At 49.9% G+C, this 27,274-nt stretch overlaps 3 protein-coding genes across 18 annotated transcripts in view; 1 reads left to right on the forward strand and 2 right to left on the reverse strand.

Moving 5' to 3' along the window:
* On the reverse strand, positions 1-13,187 carry NR1H3 (nuclear receptor subfamily 1 group H member 3). 9 transcript variants are annotated; one of them, XM_010964577.3, is made up of 11 exons: positions 13,123-13,187; positions 7,065-7,180; positions 6,231-6,310; positions 5,519-5,707; positions 4,836-5,102; positions 4,369-4,577; positions 4,085-4,264; positions 3,794-3,893; positions 799-912; positions 485-579; positions 1-297 (listed from the first exon to the last, which is right to left on the reverse strand). In XM_010964577.3, the coding sequence occupies exons 3-11, from the start codon at positions 6,271-6,273 to the stop codon at positions 151-153; spliced, it is 1,344 nt and encodes a 447-aa protein (XP_010962879.1). In that variant the 5' UTR covers positions 6,274-6,310; positions 7,065-7,180; positions 13,123-13,187; the 3' UTR covers positions 1-150. The 9 variants fall into 9 exon arrangements, with proteins under 9 accessions (XP_010962879.1, XP_045379824.1, XP_045379822.1 ...); XM_045523868.2 differs by lacking the exon at positions 13,123-13,187 and adding an exon at positions 7,397-7,536 and having other exon boundaries at positions 6,231-6,305; XM_045523866.2 differs by lacking the exon at positions 13,123-13,187 and adding an exon at positions 7,397-7,535.
* On the forward strand, positions 13,155-27,131 carry ACP2 (acid phosphatase 2, lysosomal). Of its 5 annotated transcripts, XR_012509600.1 has the most exons (12): positions 13,163-13,486; positions 14,046-14,141; positions 14,451-14,537; positions 15,413-15,565; positions 15,675-15,773; positions 15,853-15,942; positions 16,398-16,530; positions 17,325-17,407; positions 17,529-17,635; positions 17,756-17,931; positions 19,986-22,762; positions 24,125-27,131. XR_012509600.1 is itself a non-coding variant. In XM_074372089.1 (11 exons), the coding sequence occupies exons 1-11, from the start codon at positions 13,373-13,375 to the stop codon at positions 18,121-18,123; spliced, it is 1,218 nt and encodes a 405-aa protein (XP_074228190.1). In that variant the 5' UTR covers positions 13,155-13,372; the 3' UTR covers positions 18,124-27,131. The 5 variants fall into 5 exon arrangements, 4 of the variants coding, with proteins under 4 accessions (XP_074228190.1, XP_074228189.1, XP_010962881.1 ...); XM_074372089.1 differs by having other exon boundaries at positions 13,155-13,486; positions 18,044-27,131; XM_074372088.1 differs by having other exon boundaries at positions 13,157-13,486; positions 20,037-27,131.
* DDB2 (damage specific DNA binding protein 2) overlaps positions 20,979-27,274 on the reverse strand; it is a 20,084-nt gene continuing 13,788 nt past the window's right edge. For 2 of the 4 annotated variants that reach the window (XM_074372078.1, XM_074372079.1), the window contains exons 4-10: positions 25,596-25,741; positions 24,224-24,323; positions 23,956-24,133; positions 23,490-23,632; positions 21,859-22,023; positions 21,671-21,716; positions 20,979-21,369 (exon numbers count right to left, since the gene is read on the reverse strand). In XM_074372078.1, the coding sequence (XP_074228179.1) occupies positions 21,320-21,369; positions 21,671-21,716; positions 21,859-22,023; positions 23,490-23,632; positions 23,956-24,133; positions 24,224-24,323; positions 25,596-25,741 (828 nt within the window). In that variant the 3' untranslated portion in view covers positions 20,979-21,319. Of the gene's footprint in view, positions 21,370-21,670; positions 21,717-21,858; positions 22,024-23,489; positions 23,633-23,955; positions 24,324-25,595; positions 25,742-27,274 lie in introns of all 4 variants that reach the window. The other 2 variants (XM_074372077.1, XM_010964584.3) reach the window with 1 other exon arrangement.

Raw genomic sequence — 27,274 nt, forward strand, 5'->3', positions numbered from 1 at the left:
ACCCTTTGACTCTCCTTTAATGCCACGTGAGGATCTCCTTTGCCCAGCCCTCAGGAATGTTTGCCCTTCTCAGTTGGCTCCACCTCTAGGAGGCAGCCACTAGTCCTCAGCCATCCAGCCCAGAAAACAGAAGATACAGGGGAAGAACAGTCATTCATGCACATCCCAGATCTCAGAGAGGAGTGGGGGAAGCTTTTTGTCCTGCAGGCGCAGTGCAAACACTTGCTCTGAGTGGACGCTGCTCAGTGTCCGGAGGCTCACTAGTTTCATTAGCATCCGTGGGAACATCAGTCGGTCCTGGGAAAGAAGACAAGTACAGCCTTTGTCTCTCCCCAGGGAAGAGGGGCAATGGTAGGGGAGTTGTAGGAGAGGCAGAGAATTGTCTGTGCACAATGTAGTCAGGGAGGGATTCTTGAAGGGCAAGTAGGAATGTCAGGGGATAAGCCTATGAGAGCAGGAAAAGGGGAATGGTGGGGAGACTCACATGGGGGTGGTGGATGGAGACGTAGGCATGCAGGGCCTCCACATATGTGTGTTGCAGCCTCTCTACCTGGAGCTGGTCCTGCACGTTGGGCCGGTCTATAGGTCACCAACAAAGTTGAGTAGCAGGTCTGGCCAGGGTCTTACTTCCATACCCCAAATCACAACCACAAAATAGGGACATGCCCTACCCAACCTCTCCCATCCCAAAGTAGCACAGCAAGGGCCTCCACCCCCATGATTCCTGCCTGATGAGGCCTACAGCCCTCTTTGATGCAAGTCTCTTGCTCAATTTTCCCTCTTGCCCCTCTTCCTCACCTGCAGAGAAGATGCTGATGGCAATGAGCAAGGCAAACTCAGCATCATTTAGCTGCAGCTCATTCATGGCTCTGGAGAACTCAAAGATGGGGTTGATGAACTCCACCTGCAGCCCTAGGGAGGGAGGAAGAGAGGCTGGAGTGTGTGGCATGGGCAGCTTTGCTCAATTTAGGAAACTACCAGGAACTCAGTAAGAAGTCTCCGAGCTCTGCTGTGTAACCTTGAGCAAGTTTGTTAACCTCTCTAAGCCTCATCTGTGAGACGGGAATCATATCTGAACTTATTAAACTGCTGTGTACAGGGAGCTATCTATGTTCAATATCATGTAGTAACCTATAATGAAAAATATAAAAACGAATATGTGCATGTATATGTATGACTGAAACATTAAGCTGTACACCAGAAATTGACACATTGTAAACTGACTATACTTCAATTTAAAAAAAAAACTGTTGTGATGGTTAAATGATAAAGCATACGGAGCACTTTCCCCTGTGCCCAGCATATAGGAGGTCCTGAATTAAATAAATAATAATTCTGTTAGAATTCTTATTAGGATTCTTGAAAGCCTCACATTACTAGAAATAGAGGCAACCCTTATATTTGTTTATAAAAAGACTTCTTCACTGGCAATTGGCCTTACTTGTTTGAATACTAATGATACATTTCATGTTTCACATCACAGGGGAAACAGAGCAATGTGGTTGAGGGTGTGGATGCTGACATTGGACTCCCTGGGTTTGAGTCATGGCTCTACCATTTACTAGGCTGTGTGACCTTGGGTAAGTTATTTAAGCTCTCTGGGCCTTGGTTTTCCCATCTCTAGGATGGAGATAATAATAGTACCTACCTCATAATGGGTCCTTAGACTAATAAGTGGCACATATAGTGACTAACATGTAAGTGTTTGTTAAATAAATAATACATTAAAAAAAATAGAACCAGCCTTCTCACTGAGGAGGCTGAAGTTCAATAAACCACGACCTGAAGTGGTGACATCTAAAGAACAGCTTTCCCATAGGCACTGTCAAAGTCTCCCCGCCCCACACTGTCCCCTCGGCTTTCTCAGACTTCTTTTAGCAACCATCTGCTAACTTTTCCATTCGAGACTTCTTGATTAGTCACTTCCTGTACTTTCACCCCAATGTTTATCAAGTGTATGTTGATCTATTTACTGAACAAGCCCCATTTAGAAAGCATTTCTTGGTGAAGTATTGAGCCTTGAATTGTGTTGAACAGACCCTTGTACAGAGAGGACGAGCAGGTTCTAGAGTTGCGCCGCCTGCGAGGGTCTGCTCCTGCTTGCTGTGAACGCCTCCAGTGCCATCAGTTCACACCGTGAGTCATCCACACATGTAGCATATGGTAGTGGATGAAGAGCAGGAGGGAGCCCTGACCAAAAAGCACCTCTGTCCCTTCTCCCCAAGACCCTACTGACAAAATGAAAATGAAAGACATATGTGATGACATAAAAACCACTGATATAATTGAATCTATAAAAAGGTACAGATTCAGATGGCACAAGTCCTCAAGTGCTGAAGGAACAAGCCGATGTGAGAACAGGGAAGGATGCAGAAAGGAGGATGTTATGAAGGAGAAGGCTGCGGTTAAGAAGGACTGGGATATTAACCATCTGGAGAAGAGGCGGTTGGGTAGAGAAAGGGGGCAGGACTGGGCTTTTAAAGCTGGAAAAATTCATCACATCATTCCTATTATGTGCCTATACATTCAGGCAGTACACCTGGCCCTACAGAAGGCAAGAGGTGCTAACACAGCCCTGATGTGCCCTATAGCTAAGGGAGACCTACCTAGAAAGCTCACTGGGTGGCCTGTGATAGGACAAGAGCTGGCCTGAGTCACTGGAAACCTTTGTGAGCTCTGCCCTGGAGACCAGGATTCTCCAAACCTGAGAATGGAGTCAGCATCAGCCATATTTTACAGACCCACTCACTCAGGTGTTAAATCTCTCAGTCTCTCGTTCAGCCTCAGCCATGACCCTCCAAAACACCTTCAGCCTTCCATCCTTTCCCAGCCGTGCTCCCATAACTCAAACATCACTAGTAATCGAATACAAGGAAACCAACACTGCTTAGCCTGCAAGCAAGTATCAGATAGAGAACAGCATTGTGAACTACTTCCTGGGGAAAGTACTCCAGGTCCAGGATGGGGATAGAAGTGTTCACTCTTATCCTAAAACTGCCGCATCTGGACATGTCTACCATGTTTAACTCCAATTCCATGGCTCCTCAGAAAGAGCAATTAAAAAGGAGGAAATCATGCAGATACTAACTACTATATATAAAATAGATAAACAAGTTTCTACTATATAGCACAGGGAACTGTATTCAATATCTTATAGTATCCTATAATGAAAAAGAATATGAAAATGAATATATGTATGTATATGGATGACTGAAACATTATGGTGTACACTAGAAACTGATACATTGTAAAAAAAAAAAAAAAAAAAAAAAGAAAGAAAGAAAAGAAAAGGAGGAAATCAGTCCACCTGATCCTTAAAGAACATGCATATCTGAGAAAGATTTTTCATCACTGATTGCTGAAAGGCTTGGTGAGGTTTTCAAGCTTTTTTTTTTTTCCCCTAGTTGTAAAATCTTTCCCTCAAGCAAAATGTAATGCAAAAGCACAATATACAATACAGATTTAAATGGAGCTTCTTGTTTAGCTAAAGTTAAGATGAAGGACATGCCTGTGCCTCTTTATTTCTCCTAAGGGGGCACTTTCATGGAAACTGCCCCCACATCAGGTTCCTGGGAATAGTTTGAGAACCACTCGCCTAATGCAACAGAGGCATTGGGGGCAGTTAAGGGAGGCAGGCCTTTCAGGACTTCAACTCTCTGTCTTGTGAACACAGTGGAGCCTTCCCTTTACAGCCACTCAAACCCTGGGCCTATAGCTCTGTAGTCACTATCGGCCCCATGACAAAAAGCATCTTGTTCATCTGACCCAATACCTTTGTGATCTCAGTTCTCACCTGCTTTAGCAAAGTCTTCTCGGTTATAACTGAAATCCTTGAGGAAGGTAATACTCTCACTCCCAGGGTTGTACCTCCGAGATGTCTCCAGAAGCATAACCTGCATACAAGTAGCAGACCTCAAAAAAGGACTTGGCAGGCTACTCTTGGCCTGGCACCTTCAAGGAAAGGTCAAGCCCCTCATCCCTGCTTCCCAATGGATGTGGTTTCCCAGCTGTTTGTCTAAAGGCCCCTCCCACAGACCAGACAGCCCGCTCTGATCCTCCCTTCACCCTCGGCCATGCCAGCCACCTCAATTGCAGAGGTCTTCAGGAGGGCGATCTGGTCCTCCCGGCTGAGCTGCAGGAAGCCCGGCAACTGTTTGGCAAAATCAACAATCTCCTGCACAGAGACGATGGCCAGCTCAGTGAAGTGGGCAAAGCGTTGCTGACGGGCCTCCCGGCTCTGGGGATCTGGTGCCATGGGCCAAGGCTACCCAGAATGGCAGGGAGAGAAAAAACAAACCACTCTGAGCCAGATATAAAGAAACCGACTTGCTTATGGCACAGCTACCTTTCCCCAGGTCCCTCCTGTACCGTGACTCGAAGCTGATCAGAAAAGGAGCGTCTGTTACACTGCTGCTGAGCAGCCACCAGCTTCTCAATCATGCCCAGCTGCTCTGGGCTGAGCTGGGGCAGGACTTGGGGAGGTGAGGAAGCCCTCGGGGGCACGGATGTGGCCTGAGCCTGTTCCTCCTCTTGCCGCTTCAGTTTCTTCAATCGGATCTGTTCTTCTGACAGGACGCCTAAGGACAGAGCCAGATGTGAGGAGGGGAGGGGGAGACAGGAAGCAGGGATGGGGCAGAGGGATGGTTTGAGGTTCCAGAAAAGCAGAGAGTATTGGGTAAAGACAAGAAAGAGATTTTAATCCTCACTTATGAGCTGTGGAGGAAGGCCCCACAGGCTCAGCTGCCTGTCTGCCCTCAGACCCTGGCACCCCCACATCCTCTCTTTCCCATCAGCCTAAAGCACCCCCACTCCTGCTCTGGCCCCCAGACACTCACACTCCTCCCGCATGCCAGCCTGGCGGCATTTGCGAAGGCGGCACTCCTGGCACTTTCGACGCATATAGGTGTCCATGGGGCAGTGGCCCCCGCTGTGGCAGACGTAGCGTGCCCCTTTGATGACGCTGCGGCGGAAGAATCCCTTGCAGCCCTCGCAGCTCAGCACGTTGTAATGGAAGCCAGAGGCCTTGTCCCCACATACACTGCACAGCTCGTTCCCCAGCATTTTGGGGGCTGGCCCCTTTTTCCGCTTTTGTGGACGGAGCTCTGGATACAGGGAAGAGCCTTCATGTTCTTCTTCAGGGAAAAAGCTTGGTGCCCACTTGGCCACTGCCCTGAGCACGCAGTGACCTTCATTCACTTCATTATGCGCAGTCTAGTCTCTATTCTAAGAAAGTAGTTCTCTCATGCCAAGTACTATTATGTCCTAGGTACTGTGTTTATATGCACTGATCTTACGACAACCTTAAGAGATAGGTACTCTTATTATTTCCATTTTGCAAATAAGGAAACTGAAGCTCAGAAAGGCCTAAGATAGAAACAAAATTTACACTGAGATCACTTAGGTCTAGTTGACTCCAAAGCCTTTGGACTGAATCATGATCTTATACGGTAAAGAGCCCTGAAGGTACCCCTCCCAGATCCAGGGGCCCCTACCTCCTCCAAATCCAACAACTCCTCACCTGTGGCCTCTGGAGGGGCCTCCACCCCAGGAAGCAGTGCTGTGGGCTCTGTCGCCTCCAGCCCCACCCTCGAAGCGCCCCCAGAAGATTGGGGCATGCTGGCTTCCTCACTGATGATGCAGTTGCTGCCTCCCAGAGGCTGGCTGCTTGCATCTTGTGCACCTGGCTCCCACAGCTCTGCTGCAGAGTCTGAACCCCGAAAGAGAGACACAAGGTGGGTCTCAGGTCCCGGTTCTTTCTCCAACCTTCTCCTGGGAAACTGCAAACTTATCTCCACCCGTAGAGGGCAGCAAAATGTTGGCTCCGGCTCTGGGACCCTAAGGTTTGAGTGGGCTCTAGAGCTAGTCACTTGTAGTGCCCTGTACCTCAGTACCTTAAATGAGGATGTTAACTTTTGTTCCCTTGGGGGGCTGAAGTGCATCCATCCCACAGATCAGACAGAACTCTTGAAAGCCAAGCTGGGTAAGCATTGGACATGCCAAGTCTCCCCAGGAGCAAGCTCAGATTGAGAAGGACAGACCAGTATCTCCAAGGACCAGGCACCACAACGAGCGCAGAGGTGGTCTGAGCAGGAGGCAAGCAATACCAAGAACAGCTCTGGACTGCTTTCCAGGGGAGGGTAGAAGGCAGCGAGTAAAGGAAGCTGATTCCTGCGGGAGAAGAGGAGCTGGGGCCTGGACTTAGGGGAGAGGGCTGGAGTGAAGGAGCTTACCAGGAGTTACATCAGGCACAGGGGCCTCCAGCCACAAGGACATCTCTTCCTGGAGCCCTGGACATTACCAAGGGGCTGTCCTGCAGGAATGACCCAGGTTATACTCTTCCAGAACTGGGCTCCTTCCCCTCCTAATCCTGCCTTTTATCTGTACTAAGATAGCAGCTAACGTTTACTTGCCATGTATGTGTCAGCCTGTGCTAAGATTCTCCATGCCTTCCTCACAATATCTCTATGAGGTCAGGGCTATTCTTAAGCCCACTTTACAGATGAGGAAACTGGGGTTCGAAGACATTGAGAAAATAGCCTAGGGCCACACAGTTAGGCAGTGGTAGAGCCAAGACTCCAGCTCTGGTCTCTGTGACCCCAAAGTCTAAGCTCTTGGCTACCATGCCACCTTTTCTCCCCAGGTCCCCTCCAGGGTGTCAGGAAATGTTTGCCACATCTGCCCCGCTTCTGTCAGAGCCCCTTCCCCCTCACTCTAGCACTGGGAACAGCCAAAATTGGGCAGAACCAGAACATGTGACCGAGGCTCCCTCCACCAAGTGAAACGTGCCCGTTGTTAGACAACCTCACTCCTGCCACTTTCCAGGGTCCCAGGACAGAACTCTTGCCTCCGGGAATCACCCCAAATCACATACAGAACTTCTTTCCCCTTACCCCCTCAGAAGTTATTCTTGGACTTAAATAGAATGCTGTAGCTACCTGAGCTTCCAACACCATCATCATACTTCCCCTCTCCCCAGAGACCCCTTTCTAAATCCATAGGACACCCCCACCCCCACCCCAGACACACACACACAGCCCCAGGCCAGTGCTGAGGAGCAGACCCACCGAGTGCCCAGGCCGCTAGACTTCCTGGCTGGGGCAGTCTCTGGAGCCCCCTTGCTGGGAGAGGAGGATGGTGCAGTCCCTCGTCCACAGGCCTCGGGGCGGCCGGGTAGCCGGAGCTGAGCAAGAGAGGGGCCAGGAGCCCGGAGCCGACCGACCGGAGCCCTGGCCTCCTAGCCCCCGCCCACGACCGCTTCCCCACCGCGCTGACTCCGCCCCCTGCCGGCCGGCCACCCCTTAGGCCCAGCGCCACCCGGGCCCCTACCCCCAACCCTGACAGCCGCATTTCCCTGCAGACCAGCCGGCTCCCGCGGCTCTCCCCTTCCTCTCCTCACCCTGGCGGCTCTAAGCTGCTTTTACAGAGGAATGCCTCCCGGGCACCCCCGCCCTACTCCCGGCAGCCTCGAGTCGTTCCCTCCCCTCCACAGACACCTCGCGGAGCAAAGGTCCCAGGACTGCCCGGAATTGCGACACCGAGCCTCAGTCTGCTTTCCCAGCCTTTGTCCTCCTCCCCTGCCTCTGGAAAGGGGCCAAGAAACTCTCCCCACTAGCCCCAGGCCTCAGTCAAGCTGGTATAATTCCAGGGGTGGAGACAGGCAGGTGCTGGGCCTTCCGGGGAGTCTCTGAATGTGGGTACCCTGCGGGGGCCACAGAGAAGGGAGGAGGGTCCGGTAAGAAGTCGCTACAGCAATGCATGGTCTGGGACTGGGTCGGGTGTGGAGACCATAGGGCTGGATGACACCCAGGATGGTGGGCCTGAGAGGGTAAGCAGTCTCCCTCATCCGGGGGAAGATTTCTTCAGAAGTGCTGGCAGGCTCTGTCCAGCATCTACTGAGACTATAGCCATGCCTTCCTGCTCTGTTGCCTGGAACATGAGATCCATCCCTTAAGGCAGACACCTCATTTTATTGATTTTATCACCCGTGGCATAGAGTAGACAACAGAGTAGGTACTGTGGTCCTGTTTGTTGAATGAATAAGTAAACAAAAATTATATGATCCTCTTCTATCCTATACTTGTTAGCTCTAGTCAGTTTCATCTTAGCATCACAGTTGCTTTAGTGTTTGGGCTCTGAGCTCAGATTTTGGGTTGAAATCCTGGCTTTGCCTCTGCCTCTTATTTGCTGTATGATCTTGATTAGGCAAGTTACTTAATGTCTCTGAACCTGTTTTCCTATCTTTAAAATGGGGATAATAATGTTTTTTGCCACATAAGGTTGTCTTAAGAATTAAACAATATATCAGAGCACAATGTATGGCACATAGTAAGAGTACAAGAAATTATAGCAATAATTAACCTCCCAATCCTTTTAGCTATGGGTATCCAGCACCTTGAATCTGTACATTGTTAACCTTCCAGTGCTTGCTTCCATATACAAACCCTTCACCATCTTTTCTGGTCCTCAGAGCAGCCCCAGGAGGGAGGGAGGGAGGGAAGGTACAATAACACTGAGCTCGTGGGAGAGCCTCTTCCAAGACCACACATAATTAGTGACAAAGCTGGGATCAGAATCCAGATGTCCTCACTCAAGTCCCTGTGCTCTTTCTTTCTCCTGTGTCAGAGTCCAGGATATTCCTGTCTTGTTGCCTCTCAGGTCTTCTGGACCAGTGAAGTGCTGAGATGGAAGAAGCCAGGGCTAGTGGGCTGCAGTGGGAGAGGCAGAGAGCCCTGGGGATGCTTCAGTCCAGATGTGGGAGGCAAGGAGCTGAGGTTACTGCTGGTTGTTCCCCCACCCTGCCCCACTCCCAGTTTCCTGCTCACAGGCTCTTCCTGTTTTGCTGTGAACTCCAGTTCCCATGGGTCCCACATTAAAGCACAGAAGGACAGGGGGCCAGGGCAGGCAGCCAGAGGGATCGAAACAGAGATGAACAGGGCACCAGGGAAGAGGAAAAGAGAGGGAACAAGGAAAGAGTGGATGGGGTGGGGTGGACAGGATAGAAGGCTGGGAAAGCAGAAATAGAAAGGAGCTTGGTGAAAGATGGGAGGAAGCACAGGGTGGGGCAGGGGGAATGTGTAGGGGGTTGGGGAGCAGAGACTTGAGAAGACAGCAGGCTGGGTGGTGTTGCAAAATCTGCCCATGTATTCATTTTCACATTTCAGAAAAGCCCCTCTGACACCCCCCCATCTCAAAGTTCTGCCTCCAGTTTTTGCTCTTGTTCCCTCTCATCACAAGGTTGTCCCCTGACAAGGCCCCCACCCTGGTCTGGGCATCTCTGAGTCATGAGCACAAGGCTCTCCATTCATCTTACTTGTGTTCTTTCTCCAATTTTCACAAGGCCCCAGCTGTCCTGGGAAAGTAGAAACCAGGGACTCTAGCCCCTGCAAAACTGGAACTGTTCTGTCCCAGTACCCACATCATTGATCCAGCTTCCTCCTCCACCTTTCCCCATTCCCAGAAGCTCCAGCATAGAGGCAGAGTCAGCAGGGCGATGTCACTGATACTCTAGGGTACAAGGAACGTGGGATGGAACATTGGCCTAGGGTCTGATGACCTATCTTCTGGGAGTTAGGAGAAGCCTCTTATTCACTTTTGATTCTCAACTCCCTCTCCTGATAGTCTAGTCTCCCCACAGCCCAGGACCACATACAAGCTACATGTGGAGCCCTATGACCCAGGCTAGAGCCAGCTGCTGACCAAGCAGGTCAGGGCGCCATCTCCCCCACGCCAGGGAGTCAGCCCCAGCCTGCTCGTAAATAAAGGAGAAGGAAGCATTAGCAGTGCTTTACTGCTGGAGCTACCCCTTCAGGTTACAGGGGTTCAGGAGCCTCCTCCCCATGAAGAGGGGAAGGGAGAACAAAATGGGGCAAGACCAAAACCTACTGGCAGTATCTCCACAGAGGTTCTGGAGACTAATCCCCAGGAATTCTATCCCAAGCCAGGGCAAGTAGTCAGGGGATCTGCAGTAGGAATCACACGTCTCACTTTGCCAGACCCCGCCCACGGCACAGTCCCACCAGCCTACAGGAGTGTTAGGTCCAAAGCCTCCGAGTCCCGGGGGGCCTTTCCTAGGTTTTCTTGGCCCCGAGAGGAGGCAACATCCACATTTGAGGACCTTTCAGGTCACATTTCTGACTTCCAGAACCTCCAGAGGCTTTTTCTTGCCACAAGGGGAATCTTGAAGCAAAAATAGGAGCATTTACTAGCCCACAGTCCTGCACACTATTGGGTAACTCCCCCCAGAGCACTCCCATGAGGCAGGCCACAAGATGTGGTTTGCAGGGATGGGCTTAGGCAACTGCTTCTTGCTCCCTCCTTCACCATCCTGGAAAGGTACAAAATATGGGGGTCATCTTGCAGGCCACTCAAGTGACTTCTGCCCAACCTCCCAGTCACAAGATAGAGAAGAACCCAGGGATTTCTGCTTCCCAGGCCTATGAGGTCAGAGATGATATAGATGGCAAAAAGGAAAGAAGTAACATTTATTAGGCCCTACTACATACATTTATATTTACATGTATTATTGTATTTCTCCTTATATATAACCCTAAGAGATGGTTACTACCAAGTAGGCAAATATCAAATTTGAATTCAAGCATAGCTGGTTTGAAAGCTCAAACTCAAAACAAAAAAAAAACCCACCTCTCTCCATTACACAGAACTGCCTCCTCAGATGGGAAAAATAGTTAACTCACCTGGATTTAGGTTCACTTCTGCCAACACAGGGTAGAGCAGTGATTCCCAAACTTGGCCTCATTTTCAAAGATTCTGATTTATTTATTCTGAGGTAGGCCCATGTATCCATCCATCTATCTATCCATCCATCCATCTACATGTCTATTCTTTTTGCATTTGTAGTTAGTTCTGTCTCCAAAGTGTGGAGACAGAATTATCTGGTCGAAAATATGCAGAAACTGGGGGTCAAGAAATCAGCTCTTGGCTCTACCATGTGTGGTGTAATCCTCACCATTCCTGGGCTTGTTTCTCACTATAAAAAACTGAAATAATATCTTCTCCATCAATTCCCCTCTACATGGGATACTTGGAGGCACAAAGAATATAGACATACTTGAGCAAGTGGGAAGAAAGGCAAAAGATGAATTTGAGGGATTTTGTTCTACTTGCCAAAATTTAGAGAACCCGAGGTTTACATTCTGAAATGACAATGGTCTGGCTAGTTTGCAAGGAGAGTAAGGGGAATATTAAAATAAAACACTAAAAAATTCCCACTAATATGCAGAATTTTGCCAATTAGCCATGCCCCACTCAACCCACCAATGTAAGAAGTTTTCCTTTACTACAAATCTCTTTATTTAAAATATTTTGGGGCTGCTGATAGCAATGCAGTTTGAGTAGCCTGTGAGTAACAGCCCATTATAAGGACTATTTGACTGCAAATCAGAAAACTTGAGTTTCAATCTGTGAATGAAAAATGTTGCCTCCATATCAGTAAACAAAGGGTGTTGCAGCCATCAAGCCACCACATTGCAGCCACCCCCAACGGTGAGTCCTGAGGGAACTCAGGATGGAAACAGGATGCCCACCATCAAGCCATCAGCCACTGCAGCCACCTCGAAGATATACCCTGAGGAGACTCAGGTGGGAAATCACAGGATACTGACCCTAGATTGCTGAGGTGCATATCAAAGGAATGATTTCAATGAGCCCAGATTCTTACATCTTCCTATACATAGAAAAGTGCTAAACTCCTTGAAATGTCTGCTTTTCTTTAATTAACAGTAATCTTTTGATGTTCCAACTATCTTCTATCTTCGACTTTGTTGCAAAAACTCCTATATATCCTAGCTCCTTTCATAGTCCCTTAGGGTTATTTGAGAGGCTTTCTCTGGGGCTTGAAGGCTTCAGAAAGTCCACCAAATAAAACATAATTCTCAACTTTTAGGCTGTGCTTTTTTTTTTTTTTTCAGTTGACAAATCCATTTTCCTACACTGTGACCTTGGACAAGTCACCTTCTCTCTCTGGGTTTGTTTTCTTATCTGTGAAGTAAGGGGGCTAGATTAGATCAGAGCATCAGAGATGCTGATTTATGACGCCTATCGATGGTCTTCATGAGCCTCTTGAGATTATATGCAAAATTCCATTTGTGTGTGTTTGTGTATGTAGACATTTTTCTGGAGGAGAGAGGACTAAATTTTCATCTGATTCATAAGGGACTTGTGACTAAATAAGAAGGTTAAGAACTATTTGACTACTCATCCTTCAGCTCTCAATTTCTATTCACTCCTCCATAACAGTTCTGGAAGCAAGGTTTAGATCCTGAGGTGTATGTAAATAATTCAATCTGGACTCCTGGGGCAAGATAATGACCCTGCTTTCTCCAGTATGTTCAGATCAGGTTTTATTTCTCCAGTGAACTGAGATGATTTGCTACTAGAGGGCAGATCTGAATCAAAGCATTCCAAGGGCCCAAGATCTGACCTCCTGGAGCTGTGAGTCACTCCTAGCTCAGAATCACAAAGCACTAAAGCCAAGCTGGCAGCACCTTTATCCTAATGGTCAATGCCAAGGCCCTCTTGGCCCGCTGATTCTGCAGAAATCCCATCTACTCTCACTTTATGATATGTCCCTTGCCTTACTCCTATGTATCTCCCCATTGGTCTGAAATTCCTCCCCTAGGGATTCAGTGCTTTGGTTTTGCAGTCTGAGCAACCCAACTCCTTGGAGAAGAGGCATGTCATCGAGATTCTAATTAACTAAAACTTAGAAGTGAACGGATGGGAAGGCAGGAAAAGAACTGGAAGGGTAAGTGAAAGGGTTCCTGAAGCTTTGCTCAGGGCATGAGCAGCAGGCTAGACTGGGACCAACCTCAGGGGCACAGGGAGGCCAAAGGGCTGTTTACACGCTGTGCCCTGCACTCCAAACAAGGCTTCTTCCGGGGAAGAGAGCCAGGCCAAGGCTCAAATTCCACCCAAAGGCAGAGGTGTGGAAAGAGGCGCCCTATACCACCCCTCGCCCCAGTTCTGCACCCGCTCTAGCTCTGGGTTAGCCCCGGCAGCACTCCAGCCCGAGGGGGAGCTCGCTCTCCCGGCCACCATACAAGACCAACCCTGGTACCGGGCGTCCGCGGGCAGAGGCAAACCCGAGCTCAGGGTTCTCTTTACCAATACAAGGTCTTAAGGCTCTTTCTGCCGCGCGAGGTCGCGCTACATTCCCACGCTCCTCCGCCACCGCCGGATAGCGAACCTCCTACAGGAATTCCCTCCCAGATTCCTCCTCCCACTACCCCTGCCCCTCCCTTAGCAAGATGGCGGCGAGCGTATTTCCGGCGTGTCCTTAAGGGTGCGTCCGGGCGGCTGCTGCAAGTGCTGCCCCGAGGGTTCCAGCCACTTTGCTGCATAGACTACAGAGGTGATGGCGGGCAGACGGTTTGGCTGGAGCCGAGCGGCTCTTCTCCAGCTCCTTCTTGGAGTGAACCTGATGGTGATGCCACCTACCCAGGCCCGGAGTCTGCGCTTCGTTACCTTGGTAATGAGACATGGGGTCGCCAAAGGGCTCGCCAGCGCTAGGAGGGCACCGGCCTGCGGGGGGAAGGAGGGGCGGGGCTTTGCTGCGGTCAGCGGTCTGGAGGAGCTGGTTTAGGAGGAGACGACTAACCTGCGGGGTTGGGGGCCTGGGGTTGGAATTCTTGTGAAGCCCTGGGGTATCTTGGGCGCAGGGCGTAAGGAGTTCAAAGTCAGGGAATAGGTTGGGTAAGTCTGCCCTGGGACAGGGATGTAGTCGAAAGGTTAAAAGACTCACTTCTAAAGAAGCCTTTGGTGATTTTTTTCCAGTTTCCCCCACCATCTGCATTGTTTTTCTCTTTTCCTTTCCCATCTGTACCTTTGGTTTTTTGGCTATGGTCTTAAGTGGCATTGCTTAGCCAAGTTAGGATCTCTGGAACCTGGAAGAAGTTACTGACTTCTGAGTTGGGGTCTTTTGCAGAGGGTAGAGATGAGGCTTACCTCCCGACATGGGGCAGAGGTGGGGCCCTGTGTCTGCATCAAGGACATCCTTCTAACTGCAGGTAACCACTTTCTTTCCTCAGCTGTACCGACATGGAGACCGTTCCCCAGTGAAGACATATCCCAAGGACCCCCATCAGGAAGACAAATGGCCCCAGGGGTTTGGTCAGCTAACCAAGGTAGGTCAGAAGCCAGCTCTCCCTCAGGATGAGTGACTTCTAGAGCAGGCTGCAGAACTTGGGGCCTCACCAAACTGCTATTTCCTTTGTGGGTGCTGACTCTGACCACATTTCTTAACCTTACTTTCATGTGTACTCAGATCAAAATGGTTGTATACCATGCCATGCACTTAATAAATGACTTCTGGGATAAGATTAACCCACTCCTACTTCAAGCCAGAAACTTGGAAAGCAACATTGGCTAAGCCCTCTGGGACTTGTGAGCCATCTCTTCCTTCTGGGCCTCTTAACCCTTGGGTTTGTCCACAGGAGGGGATGCTCCAACACTGGGAGCTGGGCCAGGCTCTGCGACAGCGCTACAATGGCTTCCTCAACACCTCTTACCTACGGCAAGAGGTAAGGCTGGGAGCTTGAGAGACAAGGGGCATGGGATCTGCTCTTTTCACCCTCTGCCCTCAGGGATCTTAAGGGTGAGGCTGAGCACTCTGGCCTCCTGTCATGCATTTTTGGTTACAGCTACAGGACAAGACATCCAAGGGCTGTCTAGAACAAAACCCTAGAGGCTGAGTTGCCCCTGCTTGGCTTGGGAAGAGGCGAAACTGATCAAGCATCCGAGCTTAGACTTAAGGGCCTGGCAGAGTAGTTTCTGATGCTGTAAAATAACTCAGGCTTTCCATCCAAGACACACTATTGTGAGCCAGGCACTATGCTAGCACTGAACGTAATGGTACACCATACAGATATGATCTTTGTTTCTAGATGTTGTTAATGTTTCCTTGAGGGCCAGCCCTATCTTGACCTTGCCCTTCCTCTCAGCTTCTTCCTCCCTTTTCACAATTATCTCTGTTCCTATCTTATTTCCTCTCCTGGTCTCTAAGCCTGTTATAAGCCTGTGATTGGAGATAGTTTCTACCCTCAAGGACTCTGGCCTAGATAGGAAGACAGGTGTGGTTATAAAACCAGGAAGACAGACCGACAGACCTGAGAGCCTTATTGACTAAGCACTTTGGACTGGGAGGGGCATTTGAACTAGAACCATTCCCAAAGAAGTTCTTCACAGGCTGGGGACAGTCAATCCTCAGGTGAGTGTTTGGACTTTGGCTGGGAAGAGGGACAGGGAAGGCCAGAGAGAGGGAGAGGGCCAGATGCATGGTGGATTCACATTCTGCTGGGTAACCATCAAGAACAGGTCCTCCACTGGGGCCCCACTGAGGGGCCAGAGCTCCCCAACCCTGTCCCCACAGGTGGGGCTCGTGTTGTCATCTCTCCAGGTTTATGTGCGAAGCACAGACTTTGACCGGACCCTAATGAGTGCTGAGGCCAACCTGGCTGGACTCTTCCCTCCCAACGGGATGCAGCGCTTTAACCCAAACATCTCTTGGCAGCCTATCCCCGTCCACACTGTGCCCGTTGCCGAAGACAGGGTAAGACTGGCCAGCCCTTCCCTGGGGATGGTGGGAGGGACAGCTCTGGCCACTGGCCCGCTGATCCCTGATTCCTTCTCTGCGTCTGCGTCCCCTCTTCGGTCTGCAGCTGCTGAAGTTCCCTTTGGGCCCATGTCCCCGTTTTGAGCAGCTGCAGAATGAGACCCGGCGGACACCAGAGTATCAGAATGAGAGTATTCAGAATGCAGTGAGTAGGGCTGAGGTGGAGGTCACCACACTGCCCTTTCCCCCAGAGCAGGACCAATTCCCTGATCCGTTTTTCGTAGCAATTTCTGGATATGGTGGCCAACGAGACAGGGCTTACGGACCTGACCCTGGAGACCGTCTGGAATGTCTACGACACACTCTTCTGTGAGGTGAGCTGGCTCAGGGTCCCCCGGTGTGACTGCTTTTCTCACACCTCAGCAGGCCCAGGTGACTGGGCCCGTAGATCACAGCGCTTGTATACCATTCCCACGGGAGGTCCAGGCAAGCCGCCTCTTGTGAAACAAGGGAACTTCCCTCATGCGTGAAGGAGAACCTCAGAGTGGGAAACAGTTTATTGATCGTCAGCAGTTCCTGCTTCTCTCCACCCAGAGCTCTCATGGTATCTGACTCCATCCTGCTGAGTCATCCTTTTTGTGCCCGAGCCTCCTCTCCTGTTCCCTGCAGCCTCAACACGGTCCATCATGTCTCCTGGTTCTAGCTCCTGTGCCTCTCCCCTCCCTCCCCTCACACACACACACAAGCACCATCCCACCGGGGAAGGGAGCTGCTCCGGGGAGAGGCTCTGGCCTCGGCGGGGAGCTAACCTGCCCGCTGCCATACACAGCAAACACACAGTCTGGTCCTGCCGCCCTGGGCCTCGCCCCAAACCATGCAGCGTCTGAGCCGGCTCAAGGACTTCAGCTTCCGCTTCCTCTTCGGGATCTACGAGCAGGCAGAAAAGGCCCGGCTGCAGGGGGGTGAGTGACAAGAGCAGCATGTCACTCCCCTGCTCAGCACCCTACAGCATCAGAAATCTGCTGTTTGGGCCTCTCACGTGCTTCCTTCTCTACCTGAGATGTTCTGTGCTCTTTCAGGACCAGATCCCCCTAGTTCTCCTGTTAGTCATCAAAGTGTCAGTTCTCCAAGTGCTTAGCACGTTTGTCAGTGTATGACCACAACTAGGTTTGCATGTCTCATTTCTGCCATTCATATTCTTAAGTTTCACCCGTGTCAGGGGACCCTCCCCCTCCTCAAATGAATACCTATCCCCAGAGGACCACTGGGGGCCGCTTTGAAAGAAGGCTGAGAGTAATAACTGAGGCCAGTTTCCTGATTTGAGCACCCAACGGCGTGCCAGCTGGCAAACCTTTCTGACATCTCAGTAGTTTTCAGAGCCTGCACATGACAGAGTTCCCCTGGCCTGGAGTCAGCATCTTGTGTGCTCTGAAGCAGTCTTAAGTTGACATTTATCCCCAGCTGGAATAAGTCTTCAAACATGGGCAGGGCCTTATTGTAGCTCATTTATAAATAAATGGGCAGGTTTCTCCATCTGTGTTGAACTATAAATAGATACCTTGTTTTATCTTGCTTCTTTTTGTAAATGTGGAAGTTTGCAGACAGCAGGGGATGCTGTAGAGTCCCTGTGTGGTTGCCATGAACCTAAAGCGTTCTCTGTGTTGGGGATCAGACTCAGGACTGTCGGAGGGTGAGAGGACCACAGGAGAACACCGAGTGGCTGTAGCCACTGACACTGGGGACTTTTCTCCTTCAGGAGTCCTGCTGGCTCAGATACGGAAGAACCTGACCCTGATGGCAACCACCTCCCAACTCCCTAAGCTGCTGGTCTACTCTGCGGTAAGCTCCCACCCTCCCCAGCTTGCTAACATCCCTCGGGGAGCTGGGTCTCTTCTCAGGTCTCTTCTCTCTTCAGTGCTGGGCGTGGGCAGTGCTGATGGGGAGCCCTTCTCCCTTACAGCACGACACCACTCTGGTTGCTCTGCAAATGGCACTGGACGTCTACAATGGTGAACAAGCCCCCTACGCATCCTGCCACATATTTGAACTGTACCAGGAAGATAATGGGTGAGTGGAGCTACCAGTCTGCCCTCAGGAGGGGCACCTTACGTGGTGGCTGTGGGCAGCCTGAGGACCCCGTTATTGGCCTGGTGAGCAGCTCCCATCTTGTCTCCCATGAACCCTCAGGAATTTCTCAGTGGAGATGTACTTTCGGAACGAGAGTAAGAAGGCCCCCTGGCCACTGACCCTGCCTGGCTGCCCTCACCGCTGCCCCCTACAGGACTTCCTTCGTCTCACGGAGCCTGTCGTGCCCAAGGATTGGCAGCAGGAGTGCCAGCTGGCAAGCGGTACTGCAGACACAGGTGAGCTGCTGCCTGCCTCTCTGCCAGCCGTGTCGCAGGACAACTTTCACTTCATACCCACAGGTCTCGAGAGAGCGGACACACTTCCTGTCATCTTGTTTCATGTCCCTAGACTGTTCACCTTTCCACCCTGAGACCTACTCCTCGCCCTCAGCGGACACCCCTTCTCACACCACTGAGAAAACAAAGTGACCTGGAGAAAATCGTCTCATTCTCCCGCCACCAGGTCTTCCAGCTTACTTGCTGGTACGAGCCACCACACTGGGCCAGCCTTCCACTTACACTCTGGGTCTGTCTCTTCTCACCTCCACACGGACCCCTGATGCTCAGTGTTTCCACTCTGCTGGATCAGTCCCATCTCAGAGCCTAACAAAAGCCTCTTTGGCCCACACCTCTCTCCAGCTACCACTCCACTTCTTTCTCCCCTTGTAGAGTAGACTCCTTCAAACAGTTGCCTAGACTCTGGTGTTGCTTCCTCACCTCCCCGTCTCTCAGACTTGTGCTGGAAATCTTGTGTTACCTGCCACTCCATGGAAGCCCCTCTTGTTAAGGACCAATGACCTCTTACCAAAGCCAGTGACCAATTCTTAGTCAGGTTCTCTTACCTCTCAGCAGCATTACAGAATTGGTCACTCCTTCCTTAAACACTTTCTTGGCTTCTCTGGTTTTTCTCCTAAGTCACAGGTAGCTTCCTTATTGGCTTCTCCTCCTCACTAACCAGTGGATGGCTCAGGGCTCTTCTTGGCCCTTTCCCCATCAATGCCTACTCCCAAGGTGAGCTTATCCAGCCTTATGGCTTTAGATACCATCTCCATGCTAAGTTCTGTCTTTTTATGACTCACAGATTCGTGACCTCTTCTCTGAGCTGCAGACTTACATATCCAGCTGCTGACTTGAGGTCTCTACATGGATGTCAACTAAGGCTTCTCACAGTTGAAGTCTAAAACCAAATGCTCTTCCCCCAAATCTGCTCTTCCTCCAGGATTCCCCATCTTAGTAAATGCTGCATTAGCACCTAGGTGCATAGCATAACCCCAGGAGCTATCTTGAATACGCTTTCTCAGACCTCACACCCAATCCACTAGCGGGTCCTATCAGCCCAGTCTTTAAAGCCCAAGCTCTCACTCCCTAGTCCAGTCTACCATCATCTCTTGCCTGAATTACTGAAAAGCTTCCTAATGTTCTTACTGGGTCTACTCTTTTTGTTTTGGGGGGGGGGGGTAATTAGGTTTTCTTATCTATTTGGTTTCTTTATTTTTTATTACTGTAATGTAGAATTATTAATTTACTTATTGGTTTATTTATTATTAATAGAGGTACTGGGGATTGAAGTGGGGACCTTGTGCATGTTAGGCATGCACTCTACCACTGAGCTATACCCTCCCTGCTCACTGGTTCTGTTCTTGGCCCTACCAGTCTATCAGCACAGCAGAGTTAATTTTTTAAAAACATAAATCAGTCCCCTTCACTACCCTCCTTAGAATCTTCCAGTGGCTTCCCATCACATTTGGAATAAAATCCCAAGTTATTGACCATGTCCTTTCAGGCCCTACTTGGTCTGGTCCTCTGCCCTCTTCTCCTACTTGCCCCTCATGTACTCTGCTCTAGCCATACTGACTTTCTTGCTGGTTCTAGAATATGCCAAGCTGATTCCCTTCTGCATTCGCTTCCTGTCATCCCCTCCCCACCCCCCTCCCTGAGGACACTCTTCTCTCAGATCTTTTGTATGTCTCACTCAGTGACTCCAGGTCTCTGTTCAAATTGTCACTTTCTCCGTGACACCTTCCCTGACTGACCTACGTCTCTCTCCCTCATTTCCCCCTTACCTTGTTTTGTTTTCTTTATGGCATTTGCCACTAACCTATCATTTCTATAATTTGCCTGTGGATGGCATCTCCTCTCCTAGAAGGTAAATTCCACGAAGGCGGGCTTCGTCTTGGCCAGCTGTGACACCCTCACTGTAAGAACAGCACCCGGCATGTGGTGGGCACTTGTATGTGTTGAATGAACACTGACGTGACCTTTCTCTCCCCCTCACCCCACCCGGTGCTCAGAGGTGATTGTGGCCTTGGCTGTATGTGGCTCCATCCTCTTCCTTCTCATAGTGCTGCTCCTCACCGTCCTCTTCCGGATGCAGGCCCAGCCCCCTGGCTACCGCCACATCGCAGACGGGGAGGATCATGCCTGACAACCACTCAGCCCCCTTCCCTCTGCCTCCTAGGGGAGGTGGGCTGGGCCCTTGCACCTGACGTTGCTGCTCCCCAGCCCATGGACAGGAGACCCTGGGTTGGGCCTCCCCCTGATTACCCCAACCTAGATGAACAAGTGGGGCTCAGCTTGGCCCATGGCACCTCACTCAGCATTCATGTGCCTGATGTTTACCAAGTACTGTGTTGGACATTGGCTTTCTCCAAACAGGATTTGCCTGCTCTATGCTCCCCTAAGGACCTGAAATGTAGACAGGTATTGAGGTTTCACTCAGGACCTGGGATAAAAAAGACTGAGGGAGTTGGTGCTTGATCTGCTTTGCCTCTCCATCAAGCCCTGCTCACTCTCTTCCAGTCTGGAGTCCTTGGCAAATGGCCAGGGGACAGTCTTGCCTCTCAGTGTTTATTTTAGTGGGAAAAACTGCACAACATTGGGGGTCTAGTACTAACACTGGCCACCAAGGAACTGGATCACCTAAGAGCCAGCCAAGCTTTCCTTTGTCCAGCTGAAGCCACCTTTAGAGTCAGACATGATGCTTCCGATCTTTGTCAGCCCTGCAGTTGAGCAGGTCAGAAGGATGTTTGTACTTGGGAAAGAGTCGGGGAGGTGGGGGGGTGGACTGTGGTACCGAATCATGAAACTACTATTCCTGTCAGCTGGGCTGGGATCTCCAGGGACCCGAGGTATGTGCAGCTGGACAGCTCTTGACTGTGGCCCAGAATAGGGCTGAGACAGAGAATGAAGATTTTGGACTCAGTGCTGTTCCTATGCCTTGTCTTCATTTTGGGGACCTGAGAAGCCCTTTGAACAGGTCAGTGCTGGAAGATCCACTCAGAAGCTCAGTTGGGTATGGTTTTATTGGCTATGTCAGTAGTGAGCGCAAATCAAAACCCACTACCTGATCACTCTGCCACTGCATGTCAGAGAGGAGAAAGACAAGAAGCTTGGCTCCAGGATAGATACAGCAGTGACCCTTGGGGCAGCTGGGTCGCCAACTCTGGAGAAGTTTCTGGAGCTAAGTCCAGAGCAGTAACATGCCAGTTTCCCGGTCCCAGTGCCCCTGCTCCAACCCTAAGGCTTGGATACCTCTGGCCCTTTAACACAAAGCCGCCTCTTCTCGCAGGACTTGTTCTCATGTGGCTCCAAGCCCTTGCTTGGCCCCCACCTTCATTAATGTCTCTCATTTCCGCATCCCAGTTTCCTCCTGGCTCCAAATGAGAATGTGATAACCTAGAAGGGGTGAGACCAGTCTGACTCGCACCTTCCATTATCAGCCTCTGAGAATTTGGGGCTGACCCAGGGAACCTAGGACTCGGTAAGGTGACACCAGGAAACTGGACAGCAACCAGGCACTGCTGTGACGAAGACAAAGCAGAAGGGATGGAGGGCCCAGGCCGAAGAGACCACTGTCTCCTGGTTATCTTCTTTACTGACTACAACTCTGGGGTGAATGTGACAGGGCAAAGCTGGGGTTAGCCTGTACTGAACCTTGGGAATTAGGGTGGGCTTGACCAGCCCGAGATACACTCACCCATCACGGAGGCCAGCGTGTCCCCCATGGGATTGAACTCATTGAGCTGCAGAGACAAGGGGATAAGCATGAGGAGTGGGTGAAGGTATTGGGAGAACAGCACATGAGGACTAGTTTCTGGTCATTTTTGGTCAATAAGGTAGGCTGAATCCCTGCTTCCTCCCATGATTTGAGGGCCCAAGCCTCACCGACATGATACCAGAAGATTCTGGGTCATACAGCTGATACATCATCTTTCCTGAGCTTCCATCAAACACATCGATCGTCCTTAATTCATGGGGGGTACAACTTTTGAAATTAGGATCTGGGTATCGGCCCACAACAATGAGGTTGTACCGAGGATGCCAGGTTGCCTAGGAGATGGAGAGACTGGTCACAAGAGTAAATGCGGAACAGTCAAGAGGGCCATCAGAAGTGTCTTTGCCACTAACAACGATGTTAATACAACTGCCAAGTTAATAATGGTGATAAGACCTACATGAAATTACAGGAGTAATTTTCAAGTGCATGTTCATCTACCACTGCAAATTTAAAATCCCCAGCTGGCCTCCCTGACCTTCAGAATACCTTCAGGCCTTCTCTCTCCTTTGTATTTCCTGGGATCATACCAAGTGATAAATGTTTTAATTAACATCAGCCCGAGCCATTACCAAAGAGGTAAGCCTACAACAAATTGAAAAGCATCTGATAACCAAAACCAAACAGGACATAAGTTTTGAAGTAATCCCACTATTCTCCCTCTATCAACGTGAATGATGAGTTGAATAGAAAATGGCTAGTGGCTGAAAAGGGGGTTGGACATCTGTGTTCCCCAGACCACCCTGCTCAGTACAAATCCTGCAGTTACTGGAATGATGGGACTGACTGGGATTTTCCCAAAGAAAGCTTTGCAAGGAAGTTTTGAAGGAGAAAAGACATGATCAGCAGGAAGAAAGAACAGGCAATGGCTTGGCCATAAGTCTTCAAGTCACATGTGGGATGCTGTCAGTTGGCCAGGCTGGATACAAAGTGGGAGATGAGGACAGAAGGATCAGTGGGAACGCCAACTGGTGCAGGACCCTGATGTTACTGAGACCTTGGATTTGACCTGAGGTACGTGGGGGCCACTCTAATGCTAAATCACTGTTTACTGGGTACTTACTAGGTGCTAAGCAAGGTGCCATGTTCTTTTAGTATACTGCTTCATCCTCACAGCAACCCTGTTGGTCAGATACTATTATTCTCTTTATAGATGAGGAAATTGGGATCCAAAATGTAAGCAATTTGCTCAAGGATTCTACCCCACAGGGGGTCTGCCTGCCTGAACTATGCTATACTGACCAAAGAAGTATAGGCATGAGACCTGGAGGTCTGAAGGGGGGCTGTGGTTCTAGAAAAGAATACACACTCATAGAACAGGATAATGGCAGACTTCAGACTGCCTAGGGGCGTGGGCAGGAAGGAATCACAAGACGTGAAGACTAAGCCTTGGGGACTGCGGCTAGAGAACCTGCTATCGAGGGCTAAGGTCAGCTGCATGTGGTTAACTGAAGCGGAGGACAGAACAGAGGCCAGGGTCTTAGAAAGTGCTCGCGGTGAGGAGATCTGGGTGTGGGAACAATGCAGGAAAACAAGCTTGTTAAAGAGACATGAAGAAAACTCAGCAAAATGGGATCACAGAGTTGGGACAAACAGAGCAGAGAGCCAGAGAATAAGAGACGCTTTGTCTCAGGGCAGAAAGAGATCTGGGCTTAAAGGCTTTCATTTCTGCCCCCTTCTCCCCTCCCTGGATAGACTTGACCCGTCCTGTGATCACAGCTCCCGTCCCCTCCTCACTTACCTTGATGGGTGTCAGGTGCTGAAAGTGGCGGTGAGGGTGCGGGATCAGGTGTGGGGGGCAGTCCCACTGAGAGGCGGAGTAAACCCGGATCTCACTCTTCTGGTCAGTGGTCAGGAGCTGGGCTCCATCGGGACTGAAATGAGCTGGCAAAGTGAAAAGCCCCTGAGCTCGAGGAACCACAGGCCCCCTGTTGTCCTGACCGTCACAGGCCTCTTGCAGGGGCACCCTCCCTCCCACTCCTCAATAGACAGGGGTGGAAGGGAGGTGAATCTGGGCTGCAAACAAAAACATCCCACAAACTCAGCAGCTGATGGGGGAAGCTACAGCCAGAAAGGTCCCAAGACAGCTTGGCCGATGCTTTCAGGGGTAAAGGTTTGGCCCAGTAGCTTCTACACTTTGAGGGAAAAGCCCAGAAGCGGTCGGGTCAGCAGGGTCTGCAGGAAGGACGAGATCTGGTATATCACACCTGCGTTGACAGGATGCCTGTGTGGCAGTGAGTAGAGGAAGCTGGATTTCCCTCTAACCTGGCGCAGGTCCCAGATTTTCACTGTTTGATCTACGGAGGCTGTGGCCAGGAACCAATCACAGCATGGGTTCAGGGCCACATGGGTCACTTTCTTTTTGTGCATTCTCAGATTCCAAAGCTGCAGAGAAGAGCTTGGTTCAGGAGGGGACACAGAACCGAGGATGGGGTTCAGGGAGGGAGGGGGAGGACCTGGCTTCAGGGAACGCACCTCCCTGCCATCCATGTTCAGCAGGATCACATGCCCCACATTGTCTCCTGTGACCACCACTCGGCTTTTGACAGACACATCCAGGCTGCAAAACCAGATGCTGGAGGGAGAGACCGTGCTGTAAGATTCTTGGGTACAGAGTCAAATTCCATTTATTCACTGTTGAAGCTCATGTCAGACATATAGTAGACTGTCAATAAATATTTGTTGAATCAATGAATAACCTGCCATGGGCTCCCAGTGAGGAACACTCAGATTTGTCTACCGTCTAGATAGAGGGTATGGGGGTGGTGGGGCTCGGAAACTTGTCCAGTTACTGCTGGGCTCAGGATCCTCAGCTAGTAAGAGTCCCTGAAGCGGACAAAGCCAGAGCCATAAGGCGGGTCCCCAGGCTGGCTTGCCCACTACAGCCCTGGGTTCTGAGGAGGACTCATTTATAGCTTTCTCCCTTTACTCTCCATCCTCCACGCCACACAGTTGGCCTGTAAGGAACTTCTGCCCCCTTCTGAGCATTTAGGGGGAAACGCGTACACAACCCAGAAGCTGCATCTTGCTCTTTTGTCCTGAGACTACCTGAGGATGAAGAGATGGGGGAGTGGGGGGTGCTTCAGGGATCCTGAGAGCCGGCCAGGAGAGCTCAGATTCACATTTTTTTCCCCTCTAATCCTTGCTACACTGCCTTTTGCATCCCGTGTAAATATCTTTCATAGGGAGGGCTTCCTGTGGAAGAATAAGATGGAGCTGAATCCATCCTGTCACCTGTCCTATTGCTTGCGTATTTCTTACCCCTGTGGGGCAGCCCAGAATAAGGTCCAGTGCTAGTTAGACCCCCACACTCTCAATTGCTTAGGGAGCAGAGTTTTGAGCCAGTATCTCTGGCTCAAAATCAAAGTGACATGCATTTTGTTTCTCCAGCCACTTTCTCTATGGGCATGATTCTGTCCATTTAAGCTTCCATCAAGGAAATGGTCAGGTCATTGCAACCCAGTGAACATAGGGAATGGAATCTTAAGTTCTGAGCTCCTTCTCTAGACTTTAAGTGGCTTTCTAGGCCAATGCCATGCTGACTTGTCTAGTGAGAATCAAGGTCTAGTCTCATATGGGAAGGACTGACAGAAGAGCTGAAGCCCTTCCCTCTCTGAGAGAAGCTGAGGCAGGCTCCAGAACCCCTCCCGGAGGTAGTGCCACACCAGGCCCCGGGGGAGAGCAGCTAAAGACAGAGCCTGAGGAAGGGAGGGGAAGGTGGGAAGGCGCTAACACCTTTCTTTTCCTCCCTGTGCCGGGTTTGGGTAAAAGAAATGGGATCTGATGCTTTCACCAGAACTACACCGAGAGCCTAGAAGCCCTTTTCCCTCCTAGTTAAACTACTCACTTGCAGGTGTCTGAGGTGGCAAAAACTCGGAGAGTGTTGCCTTTAAAGTCTTGCAGCCTAGTGGTTCCCTCCATTGAGGAGGTGAAAAACTGGTTGGTATTGAGAGGGTTAAACTTCAGCCCAGTGATGCTGCCTCCAGCTCCAATCTAACACAAGGAAGAAAAAAGCCAGTGAATGACAAGGGCCCAGGTAGGGGACAAAGCCTGGGAGCAGATACGCTGTTTGGACATAGAGCCAGTCAGGCCGCACTTGGGGCCAGGCCAGCTTGGATGCCTAGACACTAGGATGCTCTCCACAGTACTAGTTAAAGTTTTAGTTTTATAGTAATTAACATACAGTGAATTTGGTTGTCTTTGGTATACAGATCTATGAATTTTAACACATGTATAGATTTTAATAACCAACACCAAAACCAGGATGCGGAACAACCCCCCCCCCCCCCCAAATCCCTTGTGCTCTCTCCCACTGTAGTCACATCCTCTCCCATCTCCTAACCCCCGGCAACCACTGATCCGTTCTCCACCGCTGTACTGTGGTTTTGCCTTTGATAGACTATCATATAAATGAATCATATAGTGTGCAGCCTTTGAGACTGGCCTCGTTCGTTTCAGTGTATTGTCCTGAGATTCATCCAAATTGCTGTGCGTATCTATAGTTCATCCCATTTTATTGCTGATTATTCCACTGTCTGGGTGTGCCATAGTTTGTGTATCATACAAGAGGTCTTTTCAGAAGAGCTTCAGCTTGAAACAGTGGCTGGGCTACAAGGGCAGGTGTCAGATCTGAGTTCCTTCCTATTTTTTCCAGCTCTCCCAGACAATGATGAGAATAATCACGTAGCATAACCTTATTAAGTGCTTATGTGCCAAGCACTGTTCTAAGAACTTTATATCCTCGAGGCTCCTCCTCCACTTCTCCCATATGCTGTTGCTATCCCAGCCTTACCTCTAAAAGGCCTCTTAACAGAGCATCCACTTAACTCACTGAACATACTAATTGGCACTTTCCATTTCCTCTACAAAACATTCTCACCTTTGCTCATGGTTTGCCAGACCCATGCTGCTAGTAAGAATCTGCTCCCACTAACTGAGTTCAGTGCTTACAAAGGGTTAGTTGTGTTTGTTCTTAAACCTATATATTCCAGTTGTACTTTTTGTAATCACGTAATTTAATTAAACATGTAATTTATTAAACATTTAAACTTCAAACACTTAAACATTTCATTAAACATGTAATTTAATTAAACTGATGAAATATGTGTAAAAAGGAAGACTTGTTATTTCTATGAAAACCACGTTGAACACTTTGGAAAAGCTGGGTAAAAATGAATTGCTAAAACTAATGGTTGTCGACTTAAGCATGGGTGAGATAGTTGTAAATGATTAGGGTGGGAAATGGAAACTAGACCCTATAAAGACTGTATTATGGGTGTGATGTATGCAAGACCAGGTGAACCCTAATCAGTGAACATTTACTCCAAGAAAAGGACTGCCCTATGTCAAAGCATTAGTAATAAACAATACATAAACATTTTAAGGTAAAATGTATGAGTGTTGTTCTTCTAGCAAGGGTGGGCTAAGTGGTTATGACCAACTCTTGCGCGGAGGACTAACCAAGCCTAAACAAAATGTGAAAAAGAAGTAGGTGTAAGACTTCCAGTTCCAGTGACAGTGGGTTAG

The sequence above is a fragment of the Camelus bactrianus genome, chromosome 10 (assembly GCF_048773025.1).
Source record: "Camelus bactrianus isolate YW-2024 breed Bactrian camel chromosome 10, ASM4877302v1, whole genome shotgun sequence".
In the NCBI taxonomy this organism is placed as follows: Eukaryota; Metazoa; Chordata; class Mammalia; order Artiodactyla; family Camelidae; genus Camelus; species Camelus bactrianus.

Coding starts and splice junctions, on each gene's coding strand:
- NR1H3 (XM_010964577.3), bottom strand. CDS start 6,273: ATGTCCTTGTGGCTGGAGGCCCCTGTGCCTGATGTAACTCCTG. Junction 5,708..6,230: donor TGTGCCTGATGTAACTCCTG/GTAAGCTCCTTC, acceptor TTCGGGGTTCAG/ACTCTGCAGCAGAGCTGTGG. Junction 4,578..4,835: donor GGCTGGCATGCGGGAGGAGT/GTGAGTGTCTGG, acceptor CTCTGTCCTTAG/GCGTCCTGTCAGAAGAACAG.
- ACP2 (XM_010964579.3), top strand. CDS start 13,373: ATGGCGGGCAGACGGTTTGGCTGGAGCCGAGCGGCTCTTCTCCAGCTC. Junction 15,943..16,397: donor ACGACACACTCTTCTGTGAG/GTGAGCTGGCTC, acceptor TGCCATACACAG/CAAACACACAGTCTGGTCCT. Junction 17,408..17,528: donor AGCTGCTGGTCTACTCTGCG/GTAAGCTCCCAC, acceptor TCTCCCTTACAG/CACGACACCACTCTGGTTGC.